General features: G+C 33.5%; 4 protein-coding genes across 7 annotated transcripts; 1 reads left to right on the forward strand and 3 right to left on the reverse strand.

Annotated features, from left to right (window-relative positions):
* Window positions 1-162: 162 nt before the first annotated feature.
* LOC11432352 (uncharacterized) lies at window positions 163-2,970 on the reverse strand. The gene is made up of 3 exons (XM_024770093.2): window positions 2,381-2,970; window positions 1,220-1,592; window positions 163-862 (listed from the first exon to the last, which is right to left on the reverse strand). The coding sequence occupies exons 2-3, from the start codon at window positions 1,556-1,558 to the stop codon at window positions 446-448; spliced, it is 756 nt and encodes a 251-aa protein (XP_024625861.1). The 5' UTR covers window positions 1,559-1,592; window positions 2,381-2,970; the 3' UTR covers window positions 163-445.
* Window positions 2,971-7,374: 4,404 nt separating this feature from the next.
* On the reverse strand, window positions 7,375-8,051 carry LOC11432921 (probable histone H2B.3). The gene has a single exon (XM_003625462.3). The coding sequence runs from the start codon at window positions 7,967-7,969 to the stop codon at window positions 7,553-7,555; it is 417 nt and encodes a 138-aa protein (XP_003625510.1). The 5' UTR covers window positions 7,970-8,051; the 3' UTR covers window positions 7,375-7,552.
* A 999-nt stretch (window positions 8,052-9,050) lies between these two features.
* Window positions 9,051-12,225, reverse strand: LOC11424572 (uncharacterized). 2 transcript variants are annotated; one of them, XR_005643161.1, is made up of 3 exons: window positions 11,490-12,225; window positions 9,209-9,334; window positions 9,051-9,177 (listed from the first exon to the last, which is right to left on the reverse strand). XR_005643161.1 is itself a non-coding variant. In XM_003625463.4 (2 exons), exons 1-2 carry the CDS (start codon window positions 12,143-12,145, stop codon window positions 9,328-9,330), a joined length of 663 nt encoding a protein of 220 aa, XP_003625511.1. In that variant the 5' UTR covers window positions 12,146-12,225; the 3' UTR covers window positions 9,051-9,327. The 2 variants fall into 2 exon arrangements, 1 of the variants encoding a protein (XP_003625511.1); XM_003625463.4 differs by having other exon boundaries at window positions 9,051-9,334.
* Window positions 12,226-17,551: 5,326 nt separating this feature from the next.
* On the forward strand, window positions 17,552-20,067 carry LOC11441960 (AP-4 complex subunit sigma). 3 transcript variants are annotated; one of them, XM_003625467.4, is made up of 5 exons: window positions 17,552-17,707; window positions 18,182-18,358; window positions 19,044-19,130; window positions 19,462-19,530; window positions 19,693-20,067. In XM_003625467.4, the coding sequence occupies exons 2-5, from the start codon at window positions 18,218-18,220 to the stop codon at window positions 19,825-19,827; spliced, it is 432 nt and encodes a 143-aa protein (XP_003625515.1). In that variant the 5' UTR covers window positions 17,552-17,707; window positions 18,182-18,217; the 3' UTR covers window positions 19,828-20,067. The 3 variants fall into 3 exon arrangements, with proteins under 3 accessions (XP_003625515.1, XP_024625462.1, XP_024625463.1); XM_024769694.2 differs by having other exon boundaries at window positions 17,553-17,707; window positions 18,079-18,358; XM_024769695.2 differs by having other exon boundaries at window positions 17,556-17,707; window positions 18,179-18,358.
* Window positions 20,068-20,104: the final 37 nt, after the last annotated feature.

A 20,104-nucleotide genomic window follows, 5' to 3' on the forward strand; every position in this document is an offset into this window, starting at 1 on the left:
GAAAGCCTAACGACAGTTAACTACCGTTTGAAAACATTTTTTAAATCAGATGAACTGATTTAAAAAGTGTCACAAATGATTTCAAAAGTATCGAACAGTTGTCTAAAGAGCAATAGCCCATCAATCTAAGTGAATTTCTTATCACAACAAGAAATTCGCACATGTCAACAAAAACGTTTATCTCCAAATTTCCTTTATAATACATAAGCCATAAAAGCATAAAAACTACAAAAGACTCGCAACAAAAAGCTTGTTCCACATTACAAACAAAAATGTGTTGCTGAACATCAAGTTGATATGAAGAAAACAGCTTCAATCTGCCTGTGAAAGGTTCAGAAATCTCACACCATACAATCCCAAGCTTTTCACTATATATACAAGCTAACAAGAAGACAAAATTTTATTTATGCACATGAAATAGGCCAAAGCATTCAAGCTTTTTTACTCATTGTGCTTCCGCAACCGAGTAATGCACTTCTGTAACAGATTTTTTCAAGAAACTACTTCCGCAGTTTGAATCTTGGCTACAAACATCAAGAGAGTCAAATTCAGAGGAACCTTCAATAACTTGAGAATCCCACGACTTACTGCACAGATCAGATTGCCCACAAACATTGCGAGACTGCTTCTTATCTTTCCCATTGCCTCCTCGGGTTGAATTTCCCTTGTTACCTTTCTTTGCATTTTTCTTTTCATTCTTCTTTTTCCTGGATTTCGGCTGTTTCTTGTTTTTTACAGTGTGCGACACTAGTGTAGGTACAGGATCATACACATCAGCAGCCCATTTCACTGTCAATTTCCCATGTGGTTCACCGTTTTTATCACGGCTACCTTTCAAGGCGGATTTAAGCTCTGAAGGAGCCTGTGATGTAAAATACATAGAAAAAGGAACCCGTTAAAAAAAATGCAGTCTAAAATAAAAAAAAATGGAACTCTACATAAAGAGAGAACCACATCTTCATTGTCTGAATAACAAAAAGAACGGTGTATTCAAAAACATTAGTTTAACACTGTATTGAATAGGTAAATTCAATAGGTATTCTTAATAGATCGACAGCATCAATTAATAGACCAACAAATCAATACCACAGATGGAATAAGAAACCAATTATTGAGGTAAAACGGCAGCCTTTTCAAAATAGAAATTAAGAAGCATAATTGCTTGAAACCAATACACATAAACATCATTAACTCCAACATCGTAACATGAAAAACTTACAGGCAGAGATATCGAACGAGAGTAAGCTTGATGAGCAGAATGCTCATTAAGTGATTCTGTAACGGATGAATCAGCATCCTCGTCAGAAGAGCTTGAAGGCAACATCACATGAGGAGTTGGAAAGGTTGCAGATTTATTCAAACACACCTTGTTAGGTTTTGATTTTTTCTGTTTATTAACCCCACTTAAGTTTTCCTTGCCTACATTGCACATCGCATCCCCCTCAGACAAATGCTCAGATTTCTCAGTATCTTGTATATGCAATGACTCGCTAAAAGTGCTTTCGAGATTACTTATGCAGTTCTCGTGCATGTCATTAACAGAAGAGCACACTTCCATAGAGTATATCAGACTATTAGGAACTATCACTAATCTGCATGATGAACATTGAAAAATTAAACCAACAGAAATATAAATCTGTAATATTTTGGCTATATTGACTTCTTGATTACGGAAAAAAACAGAAGACATCATTGCAGAGTTACTAGAACAGCGAACAGTTCAGACCTAATTGGATAAATATACAACTTGCAGCCTATAGCACAAGCAATAATCGTGCTGAGCGCTTATGTAAATGCTATTTCTATAGTAAAATATAAAATAGTCAAAATGCTTTCATATAAGCTCGCTTGGAAAATTTATGATAATAAGTTGTTTTCAAATTATGAACAATGTCAGAAGATGTTTTCATAAAACTCTCTCAAACAGTCTCTCACAAAGCATATATCACTAGATAAGCTCAAGTAAGTCAATTTAAACAAGCCCATAATAAGAACTCACTGGTTTTTATTAACGACAATTTGAAATGATAATCTACATGTGTAATATGAATATCCAGATAAAATAAATTTTTCTTCAGCTTATGTTTTGAACTAAGATTTGTAAAAAGCCTAAAATATACTTCACATTAGATGTTTATGTTCAATGTGCATGAAAACCTACAAGCTAGAATTAGTACCCCGAACCTAGCTAGCTCAAACAAATGTTACATGACATGAAGATATAGTTCACAATTTATAAATGATTGCATGTAAATTTCACCGACACATACATAACAATAAATTATGACACCATTTTCATAATCATCAGCATTCTTAGCTAAATGATCAAACTATGAATATGAGTCAGATCTAATCAAACTAAGATGATATTGAAAAATACCTTAAAGACGAAGTTTAAAGCTGCAACAATCTCAAACCAAGAAAATCACTAGATCCCCGATTCTTCAAACGATCAACTTGTACAACGTTTAGAGCAGAAACAACAATAACAATAACAACTACTAGGATGAAAAATATGAACCCAAAACAGAAAAACAAAAAAGGAAAATGTTGATGTTAACTAAGATTACCACGTCTATCACTTTTTTCAAGAGGTTTCAAACGATGAGAAGAAGATCCATTATGAAAATTGTTGAAAAAAGGAACCAAATGGTTAAGAAGAAGAAGTTGAATAGGCACCGAAGGCATTATGAAATGCTCTTCGAAACCCTCCAAATAGTTTGACACCCAACAAAACCAAACAACGTTGAATCCAAAGAAAAATCGATTTTCAAATCAAAAAACCCCAACACAAAACAAAAACCTATGACATTAAAATCATAACAACATAACATAAACTTTAACCCATAGAAAAATGTACTAAAAATAAAAATAAAGGATAAAGTTAGAAAAATGGTGGATCGGGAAAAAAAGCGTGATGGAAACTGGATTAGGTTGTTGGAATCGGATAGGGAAGAAAAATGGGTTTTGTGTATTTATGGTGAAAGAATCTAGAAGGTCAGGATTAAGAATCAAGTTGTCTCTCAATCTCCAACGTACACGTTTCAATCGTCAATAAAACCCTTAGATATTTTTGGTAGTCTTCTTCTCCAGTTGCAGGCAGTCCATCAATAGCCCTATAGTCTAGACCCAATATTACTCCATGTGAGGCCCACGTGTATTATCATATGAAAATAACATCTTGTCTTGCTTGTTCAAAAGACTCTCACTTACACATAAAAATCAACCCTTTTAAATTTATTCATTTATTAAATGATGTATTTGATTTATAATAAAGATTGTATACATAATTAGTTAAATGAATTTAAAATGTTCTCTCTTTGGTCTCATTTATAAAAAACATTTCACTTTTTTTATTCATTGCTTAAATGATGTATTTGGTCTATATTCTAAACCAAGTACATTAATTTCTTAATGAATCTAAAAAGTCAATTTTTTTTCTTATACGTTCTTAATTTTAAAGCAAATATGAAATATGGATCGTTTGATTTTAATCAAATTGTCGATGTATTCATGATTGCATGGAGTCGTAGAAATAAGATTGTAATGTTTGTTATTAAAGAAACCTTTTTCCTAGACCAAAAAATATTGGATGTTAGCTCTTACCATGTAACAATGTTAAAATTCATGATGGAGTTTTAGCGTAAAGTGTGGTTCTACTTGATTTGAGATATTACTATTTATAGTTCACATAGAGGATATTTGGTTTACACCAAAGAAAGTCGTGATGTTATGCTGAAATTTAATATAATCGTTAAATCAAATAGTCATTGAAGTCAAAGGCTAATAAGCTTCTTTCACTAGACTCTCCCCCATCCATCAAATACAATCAAACAAAATTGATGTATTTGGTTTAATTTTCAGATCAAATACATCAATTTTTTAATTAAATTGCTTATATTGGTCATGGGGTACCTTTCAAGAGATAGAAGTTCAATTTCTGACTCACATAATCATTGAATATACTTTACTTACTGCCAACATAACTTCATTTTATCAGGATTCTTCCCTTCTGAACTTAAAGGCTAACTCACAATTAAAATCGTTGTTTTGGACAAATAAGCATGTAATTTTGTTTCAATTATTTTATTTATACATTTTCACAATCCTTTATTCCATTTTACGTTGTATGTAATCGACTGTTGTTATCAGTTCTCCCTAAACTTGAGTTGAGTCCATACAGTGGATAATCTGTCCTTTTGATATGCCTCCTGTTTATGATCTAAGGAGACCTTTATAGATTCAATTCAATATGGTTTTCTACCCAAGCAAACCAAATTTGAGTTACAGAATCTCAATTTTGATGATTGTCCATAATGAGCTTAGCAAGTAATGACAGATGCAAACTGCCAGTGCTCATAAAAGTCACTGTCTGAGGCAGAAAATTTGCAAGAGGCAAAAATAAAGAAAACACAGTAAAGTAACATCACTTGGTTGAGCACACTATTCCTCCAGCATTGGGTCAGAGTTCCTAAAAAGAAATGGTGTGAACCTGCAAAGTGGCGTGATTTTTCGGCTTTGCTTTGTTGATAATCTGGACCCTAGAGTCCAACAGGTTGTGCCAAGCTGGGCATGCAAAAATATAACAGTGACTTGATGAAAAAGGCACATGTAAGAGGGGCAAAAAGGATAGGCAAATACAGAAATGAACAGAAACTCGATCAGGAAACAAGGAACACGAGACCAGTTTAACACCAGATAGGAAGTAGCATTTTAAAGTCACATGCATTCCCAGCAATAAACAAGAGACATGATTCACATTCTAACTCATGTTCTAAAATTACCAGAGTCAGATGTTTATGAACCTATGGGAGTGGGACTAAAATTATAAATATAACTTGCCATCAAACCAGATATTTTGACATATTTTTCAGACAGTGTTGTGTCAAACACTTCAGTGCATTGCAGTTTTATAATGTAAATATAATCAACTAATAATATAGAAAATGATTCAGTGGGATATTGATTCATATCATCTGATATAGCAAAACTTGTCTCACCTAGATCTTGTATCTTTCATTCTTTTGCAATTGTATTGATGTGGACATCGTTGTTGTATCATGCCAAGCTTGGAAATACATAATATGAAGGTTAATAAACCTCAACTTTGAACATTAGTCTCACTTTTGCACCCACAGCTATGCCAACTCTTGCATCAATGATGGTACAACCGGTCGTGGTCTTAGTTGAAAAAGCCAACATTCACTGAGGAGAAATTTGCTAATCATAAACAAAAACAAGAAAAGAGGGCTTCATGCAATTTTACATATCCAAATGTTACTTTCATACCCATAACTCTATATACCAGTGTACAATAATTCTGCTGGTACACCTTAGTCACTACCTTCCTTCCTGTAGTCTTAACTTTTTCCGTGTTTCATAGTTTTAAACCCACCCAAAGGCCAAGATAAATAAGGGACAACAAGTGCAAAGACAAATTCAAACTTTTCACAAATGCTTACCCCAAGCACAGCAACAGGTAAACATTTGAGTGTGATGTATTTTATTATTTACAAAGATTAAAAGGAGCCTCCAGCAACATTACACAAATGGGGACAAGAAACAAATCTCACCAATCATATCATAACCTATTGAATAATCCGCTTAACAAGAAATAATCAAATAGGCACTAGCACAAAGAAAATATAACCTTCATCTTATCTAAATAATGTGCAGCAAAAAAATAAAATAACACACGTGGTAGAATATTAAACAACGTCGCAGCAATCGTATTCACAAACACCAAACAACAAGAAAGGAAGTATATCATAATTATCATTAAAACACATTATTTTACATAATATAGTCTTCATAAAAGAAGACCCTGATTAAAATGAAGATCAATTTAGGATAAACTAAACCCTAGATTTGAGAAAAAGGGAAGAGCATAGAATATAATTCAAGAACTGGTGAATCAATTTAGGAACCATATTTATACTTTTTCACGATCCTTTTTTTCTCTCTCCTATTTTTAATGAAAACTCCACTGTATGCAATCAAGTGTGTTATCAGTACAGACTGTACTCCCTAAATGCATAATTTTTTTAATGAGCTAAGCAAGTAACGACAGATACAAACTGACAGTGCTCATAAAAGTCAAAATATTCGTCTAGAGGCGGCAAAATTTCAATAGTCAAAAATAAAGAAAACACGGTAACATCCCATTGTTGAGGAAACTAGTTACACAATCACAGGTTATTAAACGAAAATCCACAGTGCCTAAACTCTCACCAATGGAAAAGAATCATCCTTCCAGCAAATAAAATCTTGTTTCCTCTGCAAAGCTCCACATTAAGTTAGCTTTTACAAAGGTCCTAGTTATTGAACACACCACCTGCACCATCGAGCAGAACGAGAATGCTTATCGTAAGCATTGTATTCAAGTCGAAGGATAAACAGCAGCGCCAGCCCTCTAGAGTCTTTAGGGCCACATAATTCCTACAAAGAAACAGTTCTACCCTATCTTTTAGGTGTTCCATACCTAGACCCTATTAGCAATGCTAAGTAGTATGTTTGAGTATTCTATAATTGTCTTAAACTCATTCATTTTAGGCAACTCAATGTCAATAAATTAAGCGATTGCATTTTCCATATCCTTTTATTCCCTACATATTTTTCCTTTAGATAATCCCAGATTTTATTTACTAATATTTAGACTCATGATCCTTGTGAAAAGGGTTGTTGAAACACCGGGAAAACAAAGTTCCAACACAGTATCTTGACATAAACAATTCATTGATAATCTGTACCAGCCTAACAGACTGTCCCGAGCTGTGTATGAAACATGTTTATTTAACAAGAGACTTACAGGAGTACTGAATATAACTTGAAATAAAACCAGACAGTGTTTCTCATGCTTATTAATCCAGAAACAAGCAAGCAAATCATCTGTAAACAATATAGCAGGTAACAGTTCGAAAAAGCTATGGTGCAATTTGGTTAATAAACCTCAGCTTTCAACATGAGATAGAGGGTAGTAGTAACTCTTTTGCAACCACAAGCATGCATGTCATGTTTTAAATTGATAATTCTTCAAACTATTGTAGTCCACAGATCACAAAAGCCGCAGCTAAATAATGTGGTTACCATTCAGTCATTCACCAACATAATACTACATTCAAAGTATCACCTTGAACTACCTTCCTGAAATGTTGAAACTGTCAATGGTTCAAAATTATATTGCCAAGCAACATAACATGCTCTACAACACAATCACTGTGAAAAGCCAATGTCAAGCAAAACATCACATCATATATTCAGTTGAACAAAAGCTTTCACACGAAGTTCAATGCACCACATTTTTTGACACAAATCTGGAAATAAATAATCCATTCGCTTTCATCAAATTGAATACGCAGCAATAACAAACTTCAATTTTAAAAAGAGTCATAATAATCTTATTCACGAAAACCACAAATAAAGAAAGGAACATTAAAATTCAAATCCACCATTATAAATCTACATTCTTCATTTAAAAAAAAATTTAAACATCAATTTATTATAAACTAAACACTAAATCAACGAAAAAGGGAATAAACAGAAAATAATGAAATCAAGAGCTGGTGAATTTGGTAACAGCCTTAGTCCCTTCAGAAACAGCATGTTTAGCCAATTCTCCAGGAAGAACCAATCTAACAGCAGTTTGAATCTCCCTAGAAGTAATCGTCGGCTTCTTGTTATACCTAGCCAAACGAGACGATTCCTGAGCGAGTTTCTCAAAGATATCGTTAATGAAACTGTTCATGATTCCCATAGCCTTGCTTGAAACACCGATATCAGGATGAACCTGTTTCAGAACCTTGAAGATGTATATCTTGTAGGTTTCAACGCTTTTCTTCGTTCTCTTCTTCTTCTTGTCGCTGCTTCCTTCCTTTGAGATCTTCTTCTCCGCTTTTGGTTTCTTCTCGGCTGGAGCTTTCTCTGCGGGCTTCTTCTCCGCGGGTTTCTTCTCTGCCTTTGTTGGAGGCATTGTTGATTGGTTTGAAAGATTGGGAAAGAGGTGAATGAAGATCAAGAGATGAAAGGGATGAATGAATGTGAGTGAATTGGGGGATTGAAGAGAGTGTATTTATAAGATTGGGGGATTGGTGCTGATTGGAGGAAGTGGTGTCACGCGGATCGATGAGGTGGCGTGTTTGGATGACGTTGATTGAGATTGGTTTGACTGACGGTGGAGATTCCAGCTTGTTATTTTTTGAAGAATTTCGGACACGGATCGATGACGTGTAGTGTGCATACTACTTAGCCTTGCTTAAGCCTTATTTCGGTCCATTATTATTATTTGGATATGCTTAAAAGGGTTAATTATTAATTTTTTTACATTTAAACATAAAAAAATTTTGGAAGGATTAAAACAAAAAAATTTATTACAATCAAATGTGTTTCATCCATCCTTAATTATAAGATCATTTTAAAATAAATTGTCACTAAATATAAGATAAGATATCTACAATTTTATTACTATCAATGTCTGAAATATGTCCCTAAATATTTTAAAAAAAATTGAGAGACGGTTCTTTATTTTAGAGAGAATATTGTACTTCTTCCACTAACTCTCTCTTTCTCTTTCTTTCTACATTTTATGTTTATCTCTCTCTAAATTTTAGAGAGAATATCAAGAAGAGATAGGAAAGATAAGGAAAGAAAATCTGTTTTCTCGCTTGGTTTGTTGGATTGTGCTTGTGGTCGAGGGTTGGTTTTAGACCACTTTTGTTGTAGTTTGTTTTAGACACCCAGTCTTTTCTAACATCTACGAAGTTGCAGAGGGCTCGCCATTCCCCAATCTTTTCTAACATATAAGGTGTTGCAGAGGGCTCACCATCTACACCCCATTTGTCTTTAAAAGAAAAACAAACAACCAAACCTCCACCAAATGATTAAGAGACAGGAGTATATACTACTCAAGTCATAGTGTTGTAAAATAGGTTACTTCTGCCTAGACCTGACATGGTCTGGCTTATATAGATTCTCAGGGTCCCATGTGACCTATTTCCACATTAATAAAGTGCAAGAGGAAAGTAACAAATAGCTAAATATAATCAGAATAACAATGGACCAGTATAAAAAGGATGTATTATTAATTGGCCAAGCAAAGATAATGAGTTGATAAAAAACCATGTCTGGTTGTATCCAAAAATAAAAAACCATGTCTCGCATCCTTTACAAGTATGATTTTAAAGCTCGAGTACACAAACAGATGCAATCTTAATTTTGAGATTTGCACTGTGAAAATGGGAAAAATAATCTTTGCTTCTCAAAGGGAATGAAAATGATGGTTACGACCTCCGCTTGCAACCCATCAAACTTGAAATTTCAACGCCGGAATTCTTAGAACCTGTGAATTTCAGCAGAGAAGTTAATGATAGAACCCAAACATCAAAACGTAAAAGATTCAATTCAGTGGTAAAGTTGCACTTAATGCAATAAAACAGGTGACAAAAATGCTAAGTTACCTTCCCACCACAGGGAAAACAAAACATTTGTAACATAATAAATCAAAATATAGCACAACCTTTTTCACATAAATGCCATTAGATAAAAGCATAAAAAGAGGCATTCGTTCAATTTTTAAGTAGTGAATCAGAGAGATGTAAATGATCTGTTAGCAGTGCCCGTGGAGCTGACTAAAGTAGAGCAATATCTTAAATAGAGCTAGTTACCACATTTCTTACATGTCTAGCTCTGGATAAACACAATCCTTCATCGCCTATTTGAGCTTTAATGAAACAAAAAGGCCAGATTAACCATAATAACCAACAAAAGTACATAATTTCCGATGATGTAACAGGGTGTTGGTTTACCACGCAACACATTAGGTCAAAAGTTTCCCTAGCTACAGACAAGCATATCACCCCCCACCCCCCACACACACACAAATAAAATAAGTTGCTAGAACCCAAATTGAGGTTATGGCCAATCTCGGTAGCCAACTGGCTGATGTTGAAGTCAATTAGGAGAGTATCCCTCTCAGCCATGCAGTTCATGCACAAATTGTCTATAGTCAAAAGAATGACACAATCATTGCAATTAGCAAATCTGCAGACATAATGACTCACATTGCAATATCAGCGACCAGATCCAAAATACAACCTTGATATGTGAGACGTAGGATCTTTATCCAACTGAAGTGACTGTGATTGGTTTGTTTGCAACAAATCCGAATTCGTTAAATTACCAAACTCCATGGTTTCCGACAAGAATCACAATTTTAGATTCTCTACCGTCACAATTTCAGTAGCTGTGTTGTGGATCTAGGTTATTGGATGAAAATCGGACAACTCTTGTCCCAATAGTATTTTAAAAAATATTTGGGGAAGTTAAATTACGAGTGAACTGATCTTCATCCAACGAAATGGATCCATTGAACACAATGACAACATGGTTTGGCCAGCTACAGATTTGCCATTATAAAAATCAACCCATCCACTACCATCGGATGGAGTTTGGATCAAATTGGAATCACTGGATGACGATCGGATCAAGAACTCTGAATCCAATCTTCATCAAATAGCTCCCATTTAATAACTGGAGTGACTGTGTTATTTGTTATCTATAACATCAAATGAGGTTCCCCGAGATCACAGCCTGATTTGAGCTTTCGGGAATCCCATGTGTGTCTATCATCTTAGCATCCTAAACACATGATCCAACTTCCTAACAGCCAAATTCATCCACAGCCAAAGAAAGTTGCTAGAACCAAATTTTGAGGTCATGGCCAATCCCGGTAGCCAACCTGGCTCACGTGGAAGTGACTATGATCAACTTTGTCTACAACATATCCAAATTCATTAAATTACCAAAACCCATGGTTTCCGACAAGAATCACGGCTATAGATTCTATACAGTCACAACTTAAGTAGTTGCGGATCTAAGGTTGTTGAATGAAGATCGGATGACTCATGTCCCAAATTGTATTTTAAACCATAAACTATATTTGGAGACGTTAAAACTTAAAATATGAGCGAGAACTGATCTTCATCCAGCAGCATGGATCCATTGAACACAACAACAACAATGACAACAACAAGGTTTGGCAACTGCAGATTCTATACAATAAAAAATCAATTTATTTACTACCATTCCATGAAGTCTCTATCAAATTGGAACCATTGGATGAAGACCGGATCAATAATTTTAAATCCAATCTTCATCTAATAGCTCAAATTTGCTAAATCGAGCGACCGCGTCATTTATTATCTACATCAAATGAGGTTCCCCAGGATCACAACCAGGGTGTTCCGAAACCCTATTTGTGCCTACCATCTAAACATCTTAAACCCTAAACAGAAGATCCAACTTCCTAACAGCTAAATTCATCAGCAACAAAAGCACAACTCATATGAATATACAAAATAAAATAAAAAACTCAATAAACTAATGGAACACTAATAAACATTAACCCACCAAACAATCCAACAAAATTCACAACGTATTAACAAGAAAAAATCAAACCAAGGGAATAAAATTAACAAAAAAACAAAATTGTTGACCTTGGAGGAGCAGAACCAGCATTGAGACTGCGATGAAGAATCCTAGCAGGAGCAGCATCATCAGCATCAGTGTCAACATCAGCAATCAAATCTTTCAAACCCATACTGACAACATCAGCTTCATCATCAACTTCATCTTCATCTCCAACTGGTGATGAATAAGGACGCACCAAAGGTTTTGGCGCAGTCCTCTGAAAATAATTCCCATAAATATACTCAGGCGAAAACCCATGATCATCACTATACCCCATAATATGCCCATGCCATTCCCACACAACATACTCCCCTTCCTCATCATCATGACACCCAACACAAATACTACTCTCCCGAATCGTAACCGCTTCACCGGAATTTGCCTTCAGCTTATCCCCTTCTCCACTGACAATCAGCTTGATAATCTCCCCTTCGACTCTCGACTCTTCGCGTTGAATTGCTTTCTGCCCGGCCTCCTGGTAAGTACAGGGAGCGTCGTCTTCGTCATCGTCAGAGCCAAAAAGGAAATCCTCGAAGGATTTTCGGGAAGGGCTGTTGTCGTCATTGACGTTGTCTGGATCGTGAAGTTGAATTTTTTTCATCAGGGTTTCGAGTAAGAGATTCTCGAGGTGGGTGATGGTGGAGGATGAATCGTCGTTGTTGATGCTTGGGAGGGATGTCATGGTGTTCGATGAAAGTTCTCAGCGAAATGGATATGCAGGGTTTTGTAAATTGCGAAATGGAAATGGGTCTTATTTATAGCCTTATAGGGGTTTAAGAAATATACACAACGCGTGGATATTTCTGCAACTCTTAATCTTTTTCTAATGGTCAAATTAAATTAACATTTTAGGTGGTTTTACCATTTCATTGAAAAAACAACATTGTTGAGTTTATTCAACTCTACTAGTTTTATTACTGTTTTAATTATGTGATGGATATTTTTTTCTATTCGATTTGAATTCTTTGGATGCAAGTGAGAGAGACATCATGATTAACTTTTCTTACTTTTAAATTATGAACACCGTAAAATATATTTTTAAATCAGTTAAATGTAATTAAAGCATTATATAATTATTTATCATATTATTTTTTGAATTTTAAAAAAATATAAAACATATTTAAAATATAAATTTAGGCTTCGAAAGTTCTCTATTCAAAACTCCTTCAAAATAGACTCTTAATTATATACTCTTGCATGAAATTGCTTCCAGACTCATGTAGGATGTTATTTTAAATGTATTTTATTCTACCATTAGATAAATATTTTATTCAATTTTTATTCGAGTATTTTTAGTGTCAATAAGTTTGATGTAATATTGTAGTTGTGTGATGAAGAATTTTTTCTTTACAATTCGGCTTGAATTCTTTGAATCTAATTGAAATATGCAATTGCATTTAGTTGTGTACCATGCATCAAATATGATTGATTCTACAAAGAGATGGTATATCAAATAATATCGTCTCTTATTTCATTTTCAAAAGAGTCAACTTTCTTTAAAAAAAAAAAAATCAACTTTGTCTTTTAAAAAATAATATTTTTATCTTTTTTTTTTTGTCGGAGTTCGAACCCCAAACCTTACATATATTATATTTTGTGCATGAATACAAATTCTAAGGTAAATTCTAGAAGAAAATGGTGTGTTAAATACGGTTGATTCTAGAAGAATATGATGGATAATGCTAATTTTAATAGAAAATGACACATCGAATAAGATTGCTTCCAAAAGATGTTATAAGTTGGTTTAAAAAAATGGTAATTTACCTTTGCGTTGGAAAGTAATATTTTGACTGGTGCTAGTCACACCAAAAAAAAAAACAAGTTACACTCCAGAATAACTAATATACCCTTTAACTAAAATAAAAATTTCAAATCAACTAAATTTACATTAACGTAAATTGAACATAAGTAAACTTAATTTACATTAACCTAAATTGAACATAAGTAAATTTAATTTACATTAACCTAGATTGAACGTAAGTAAATTGAATTTACAAACTTAATTTACATTAACCTAGATTGAACGTAAGTAAACTGAATTTACATTAACCTAGATTGAACATAAGTAAACTTAATTTACATTAACCTAAATTGAACGTAAGTAAACTTAATTTATATTAACCTAGATTGAACGTAAGTAAACTTAATTTACACTAACCTCTTATATACATACGTAAACTAAATTTACATTAACCTAAATTGAACATAAGTAAACTTAATTTACATTAACCTAGATTGAACGTAAGTAAACTGAATTTACACTAACCTAAATTGAACATACGTAAACTTGAATTTACATTAATCTACATACGTAAACTACACTAACCCCTTTTATATACATACACGTAAACTTAATTTACACTAACCTCTCACTTAAAATCAAATTGACAGACATATCTCATACCAAAACAAACAATAAACAAATAGAAACTCATCGAAAATGAAATTCATAAAATTCACTAACCTTTATGAATATAGTACAGATCAATAACAAAAATGTTGATTCAGATGTTGGTTGCACATCTATGGTGATTTGTGGATGAAAGGGGGTAAGAGTTCAGAATGATCATAAAAGATGAGTTTTTAAAAATTTACATGAAGAGGGCACTTTTGGTATTATTATAAAATTTTAAATAAATTTGGATGTAACTTGTTTTTTTTGGGATGTGACTAGCACCAGTCTAATATTTTTTACAAAATTTGATCAAATCTAATTGTTTGTATGGAAAGATGCATTTTTTAAAAAATATCATTAAATTATAAAAAATAAAAAAAAAATGTCAAAAGGAAAAAAGGTAATTGTAACGAAAACTTAATAAAGTGAATATAAACTAACGAAAACAAATTTAAATGTAAGGTTGATGCGTTCTTTTCTCAAGCTCGGGACCGGGTTGGCATTGGTGTGTGCATTTGAGATGATGAAGGTCGTTATGTTTTGGCCAAGACTAAATGGATGTCTCCGCTCCTTGATGTGAATTTGGGTGAGGCTTTAGGCTTATTATCAGCCATTTAATGGGTTCGCGATCTGCAGCTAGGTAGTGTGGACTTTGAGCTTGATTCCAAAATTGTGGTAGATAGTCTTTATGGCAATAAAAGTGGCGTCTCTAATTTTAGCGCAGTAATCAATGACTGTAGACGCTTGTTAACTTCTGATTTAGTAACCTTTGATGTTAGGTTTATTTGGAGACAAGCCAACGAAAACACTCATAGTTTTTGTTAGAGTGGTTTTGCGTCTTGCTAGTTTTCATATTCATATTAGGATTCCATCTTGTATCTCTACTATTATTATGAATGAAATGCAATAAGTTTCTTCTTGTAAAAAAAAAAAAGTAAATATAAAAAATGTATTTATAATTTATTAATTTAAAAAAAAAAATTGTCATTTTTAAACCTTATTTTAAATATGTGTTACATCAAACATGATGGTAGTTTCTTTTTTTGGTGGTGTTCGGGGTTTGAACCGCAGACCTTACATATATTATGCATTGTCCCTACCAACTGAGTTAAGCTCATGAGGACCATGATGGTAGTTTCTAGAAGGATATTATATTTTATTTAAAATAAAAATAATAATGTTCGGTTATATAAATGTGATGGGAAGAAAATTCATTTTGTACAAAACATGATTGAATCTTACCTAAAAAAATGAATTTTTTTTTAATGGCAAATATATATATATATATATAAAGATAAACTGTACAAAATACACTAAAGGAGCCGCCAATAGACGCTCACAAAGACCCCCATAGAGCGACCCCATGCCCAACAAGCTAGGTGGGAAGAAGCCTGAGGGAGGTCCAAGAAACACCAAAAAGAAATGACACCAAAAGAAAAGCCAAGAAACAACACAAACCACCAACCAAAAAACACTTGTTGAAACAGAGAAGGAGAGAGAAGGTATAACCAGGAGGTCGGCCGAAGGAGAGAAGGCAGAGAAACCTCACCAATCCCCCACACGTACCCAATCACCCCCTCAAAACACCCTACCGCTGCCAACACAAGACGAGCTGCACCTCCTACTCATGATAAGTGCAAGAACTAGCAGGGCACTTAGGCAAGAACCACTTCCAAGCTATGAGTTTTGCTTTATCCACCACAGGTTCATCGCAGAGTACACCATCCGAAAAAATAAGGTTGTTCCGAGATGTCCAGATGGTCCAAACAACACCATGTCAAACAAGAAGCAATCCTAACCTAACTCTCTTCCCCCTCCTAACCCCGTGAAAACCTGGAACTGCTGGGCCAGGCCAGGCCAAGGGGAATGACAAACTCCCAACCCAACTACCTAGACACCTGATACCACACCGGAAAGACAGGAGAACAAAGGAGAAAGAGGTGCACCGAGGATTCAGACAACGCAATACATAAAACACACCCCCAAGGCCACGTCAGGAAGAAGGGCACCACGCACAAGGGATTACGCATGGTGGGAATCCTATCAAGAATAAGCTGCCACGAAAAAGCTATGATCTTAGGCAGAGCCCACGACTTCCACACTCTGGCAACAACGTGCAAAGCAGGACCATCTGGTGCACCCGAAGTCGGCAGAGCTTGAGCCAAAAAAGAATAAGCCGACTTAACCGAGTAGCGACCATCAGAGTTATGAGTCCAAGACCGCATATATTCCTTCTTCGATCGAGAGTGTCTAGGAGCAACCAAAAACAACTCATCGAGTAGGTCCGACTCCCAAACAAACAAAGGTCTCCTCCACATAAGGTTCCAAATCCGGACACTCCCCACCCACATACCTAACTCCCACACACACCCTCCAGCCTGGGTAAAGAGTTGGAAAAGCCGACTAAATCTAACCCTAAGAATGTCATTCAAGCTTCTCTTAGGGGTGGAGAGTGAAATGTTTTCTAATATGTTTTGAATAAGAGAGGGAAATATATATTTTAACATAAGAGGAGAGAAGACTGTAATTCAAGCATCTTTGAAGGGATGAGAGTGTAATTTACTCTATTTTTATTTCCAATTATCTAGCAAAATAATTATAATCGAACACACTTTGAGAAAAATAGTATTGCGGGTCTATTTTAGTATAATTAAAATTTGAATACATAGTTTTTGCTACTTTTTATTCACAATTTTATTAACAAATAGTTTTAAACCCTATTATAAAGTATGAAACAACCGAAAATAAGATTAAAACATGTGAAAAATTACTAAAGACAATAAAGTATGGTTTCTTAAAAGTTAATTTTATACTCTAAATTATACAATTAACAACATAATATTTAAATTTAATTATTATTGTCATTTAAATTATAAATAAATTAATTTATTTTACTTAAATGATGGTTCAAAGCTAGTATATATTATAAAAATATTTATTTATCTTAAAATAAATTAAAGTGTAGTATATATTTAATTATTAAGGGTGGGAGTTGTAATTCAAGCATTTTATATGAGAGGGGAGTATAAATTTTATTTTTCAAGGGAGGAGAATGTACATTAAATAAAGAGTGTAATTCAAGCTTCTCTTAAAGGAGGGGAGTGTAATTTACTCAAAAGTTAAATTATACAACAAAAAAAAAAAACTTACCTTAAAACAACAATATAAAAAAACTTTATAATGTAAATGTAATAAGTCATTTTTCTTTTGTAGAAATAATGAAGTGAATTTAAAAACTTTATAAAATTAGAAAAAAATAATTAATTCAATTAAAATATATTGATGTATTTAGGGAAGAGTTAAATTATTCAACAACAAAAAAAACTTACCTTAAAAAAGAGTAAAAGACAATTTAAAAAACTTTAAAAAGTGAAAGGTACATTAAATAAAATCTTAAACATGATTAAAATCAAAATATATTGGTGTGTTTTAGGGAAAAGTTAAATTATACAATAAAAAAAACTTACCTTAAAAAACTATACAAAGAAACTTTTTTTTGTAGGAAATATAAAGAAACTTTATAATGTGAATGTAACAACAAAGATGGGTTTTTAGAAATTTATATGAAGAGGGCAATTTTGATATTATTGTAAATTTTAAATAAATTTAAATGTAATTTGTTTTTTTGAGGTGTGACTCGGTCATGTAATAAAGTCATTTTTCTTTTGTAGAAATAATAAAGTGATTTAAAAACTTTATAAAGTTAGAAAAAAAAAATGATTAATTCAATTAAAATATATTGATGTGCCGCTGCAACATCATTCTCTTCGGCGAGTTCTCCTTCTTTTTTTCCGAATCTCGATTCTTTCAGCGTTCAATTCAACCCAATCTTCTTGCACAATTTCTGCGGTTAGTGAGTTATTATCTCTCAAAATTCTCTTGTTTCTATTTTCTTATTATTATTATAGCAGTGGAATCATGCATGATCTATTGATTGGTGAGGGTTTCACATAATTTTACTTTGATTATTAAATCTTACTTAGTCTGTACTGTTAGTTTTGATTCAATATATAATATGATTTGTTGAATCGAATCGAATCGATTTCCAGAAAACCAGTCTCCAACACCAAATTTTAGTCTGTTGATTCATAATTCATAATAGATACGCAAGTTATATAGTTTTAGTCTAGACTAGGTACCAACATTTATACCCTATGACTGAGCTGATTGTTGTTTATGGCTCGATCCACTAAAATCTTTTACCGGTTCGACCACATTAGGACTTTCGTCAATGCGGAGGTTAAATGCTTCCAAGACAACTATCTTGATACTGCACTTGAAAACACGATTTCACTTCTCATCCTCCTCCGTTGTGTGTAGCAGAAAGAAAGATAAAGATAAAGAGAAAGAGGAATAAAAATGGGGATCCGATTCGTTTTAATGGTGAACAAACAAGGTCAGACACGTCTTGCTCAGTATTACGAATACCTCACCGTTGAAGAACGAAGAACCCTTGAAGGCGAAATCGTTCGTAAATGCCTCGCCCGTAATGAAAACCAGGTATGCGTCCACTCTTTTCTTTTATTTTCATCAGATCTCCATACCTTACCTTCAATTTTAGCTAATTGACCCTGTCGTTGTTTATTATTTATTCAACCCTAGTTTTAGGGTATGCTTGGATCATTGAAGGTAGCAATTAGATTGAGAGCTTAATTCAAAATTGAACAAAAACTAGGTTTACAATTTGACTCAACTGAATATCAAACATAAACACTTGTGAGAATATGGAAACAGCTTATAACATGTTCATAAGTTGCTTCAAGATTATTTCCATAAGTTCTCCATGATAGATTATGAAATCAGCTAATAGTTATAGCTTATTCGAAAACAGAGTTATTTTATTTTATCTTTTGTTTTAGAAATAGCTTAAGCATTAGTACTCATATGATAAATTTTTGTTGTAAGCACTTAATTAACTTGTTTATCTAAATAAGATATAGATGTCTTGGAAGGTTATTATTTGAAATTTTTATCATAGACGGGAGAAAATAGTTGGTTTCCTTTCACACCCCGCCAAATTGGGGAAAAGAAAGTAGTTAGTGAAGTAAATAAAATATTGTCAACTAAATAAAATAAAAAACTTAGGGTCATTCCACTTTCTTTCGTTCCTGTATGTCAATACAACATGGCCTAAGGTATTCGGTCAATGATTAATATGTGGCTGATACATTTTTGTCATGGACAGTGTTCATTTGTTGAGCATCGCAACTACAAAATTGTATACAGGCGCTATGCATCTTTGTTTTTTCTGGTTGGAGTTGATGACGGCGAGGTAATTCATTGTTTCTATATTTCTCATTCTAGTTGATTTATACAAAGGTGGTGAATATTTTGAAATAAGCAGATTGTGTTAAATAGTCTAGTTTTGATGTAACTGACCAGTGGTCATGGCTTCAAATGTGATCGGCCTAGCCTTGCTTGTCTAAAGAAACTGAATGAATTTTCTGTTGTAAACTGAGAAACCTGAAGTTATTAGTCTTGTTCCACATTTCAGCTTCAGCAAAATTTCCCATGTATCACTTCCATTGTAAATAAATATGATATCGCTTCAAATCCGGCTTCAACTTTATTGTTCATTCTACCTTCTGTGGATAATTTTGCAGAATGAGCTTGCTATTTTGGAATTCATCCATCTCTTGGTCGAAACCATGGATCGACATTTTGGCAACGTGGTAAGTACTGTTGTGACTAAGAGTCTCTGGAGTTTTGTGTTTGTTGAAATTGAAAGTAATGTGTCTCCTCACATTACTTCCATAATGTCTATTGTTTTCTTCCTTCCATATTCTGAACTTGGCTTTAGCCAAACACTGATTTTTTGTTTCTCAAATTTGCAGTGCGAGCTAGATATCATGTTTCATTTAGAAAAGGTACATTTTATGTTGGAAGAAATGGTCATGAATGGTTGTATTGTGGAGACGAGCAAATCAAATATTCTGACTCCTATTCAGCTTATGGATAAAACATCGTAAGAGATACAACGGAAACAAAAGAAGAATTCATGTATCTATGTTACAATTACCTGTCACTGCTGCTTTATTATGTGTGAATACAAACTGCATCAGTTTATCGTCAATTTTCTTTTTCTTCATGAATAAAACAAAAGTTGCGTATTTCATTTTTATAATTTCCTACCTGCTTGATTGTATTGACTATGACTACTGATTATTTGCTTTAATTTCTTTTTTCATTTTTGGTGGCCACAAATACAACATTATATGCTTTTATATAAAAAAAATAATGTATACA

This window comes from Medicago truncatula, chromosome 7, assembly GCF_003473485.1.
Source record: "Medicago truncatula cultivar Jemalong A17 chromosome 7, MtrunA17r5.0-ANR, whole genome shotgun sequence".
NCBI lineage: Eukaryota > Viridiplantae > Streptophyta > Magnoliopsida > Fabales > Fabaceae > Medicago > Medicago truncatula.

Excerpts from the sequence above, each read along its gene's own strand:
- LOC11424572 (XM_003625463.4), bottom strand. The coding sequence starts at position 12,145 with ATGACATCCCTCCCAAGCATCAACAACGACGATTCATCCTCCACCATC.
- LOC11441960 (XM_003625467.4), top strand. The coding sequence starts at position 18,218 with ATGGGGATCCGATTCGTTTTAATGGTGAACAAACAAGGTCAGACACGT. Across the intron at positions 19,131-19,461 it reads TTGGAGTTGATGACGGCGAG|AATGAGCTTGCTATTTTGGA; the intron begins GTAATTCATTGT and ends ATAATTTTGCAG. Across the intron at positions 19,531-19,692 it reads ATCGACATTTTGGCAACGTG|TGCGAGCTAGATATCATGTT; the intron begins GTAAGTACTGTT and ends TCAAATTTGCAG.
- LOC11432921 (XM_003625462.3), bottom strand. The coding sequence starts at position 7,969 with ATGCCTCCAACAAAGGCAGAGAAGAAACCCGCGGAGAAGAAGCCCGCA.
- LOC11432352 (XM_024770093.2), bottom strand. The coding sequence starts at position 1,558 with ATGGAAGTGTGCTCTTCTGTTAATGACATGCACGAGAACTGCATAAGT. Across the intron at positions 863-1,219 it reads CTCGTTCGATATCTCTGCCT|GCTCCTTCAGAGCTTAAATC; the intron begins GTAAGTTTTTCA and ends TTTACATCACAG.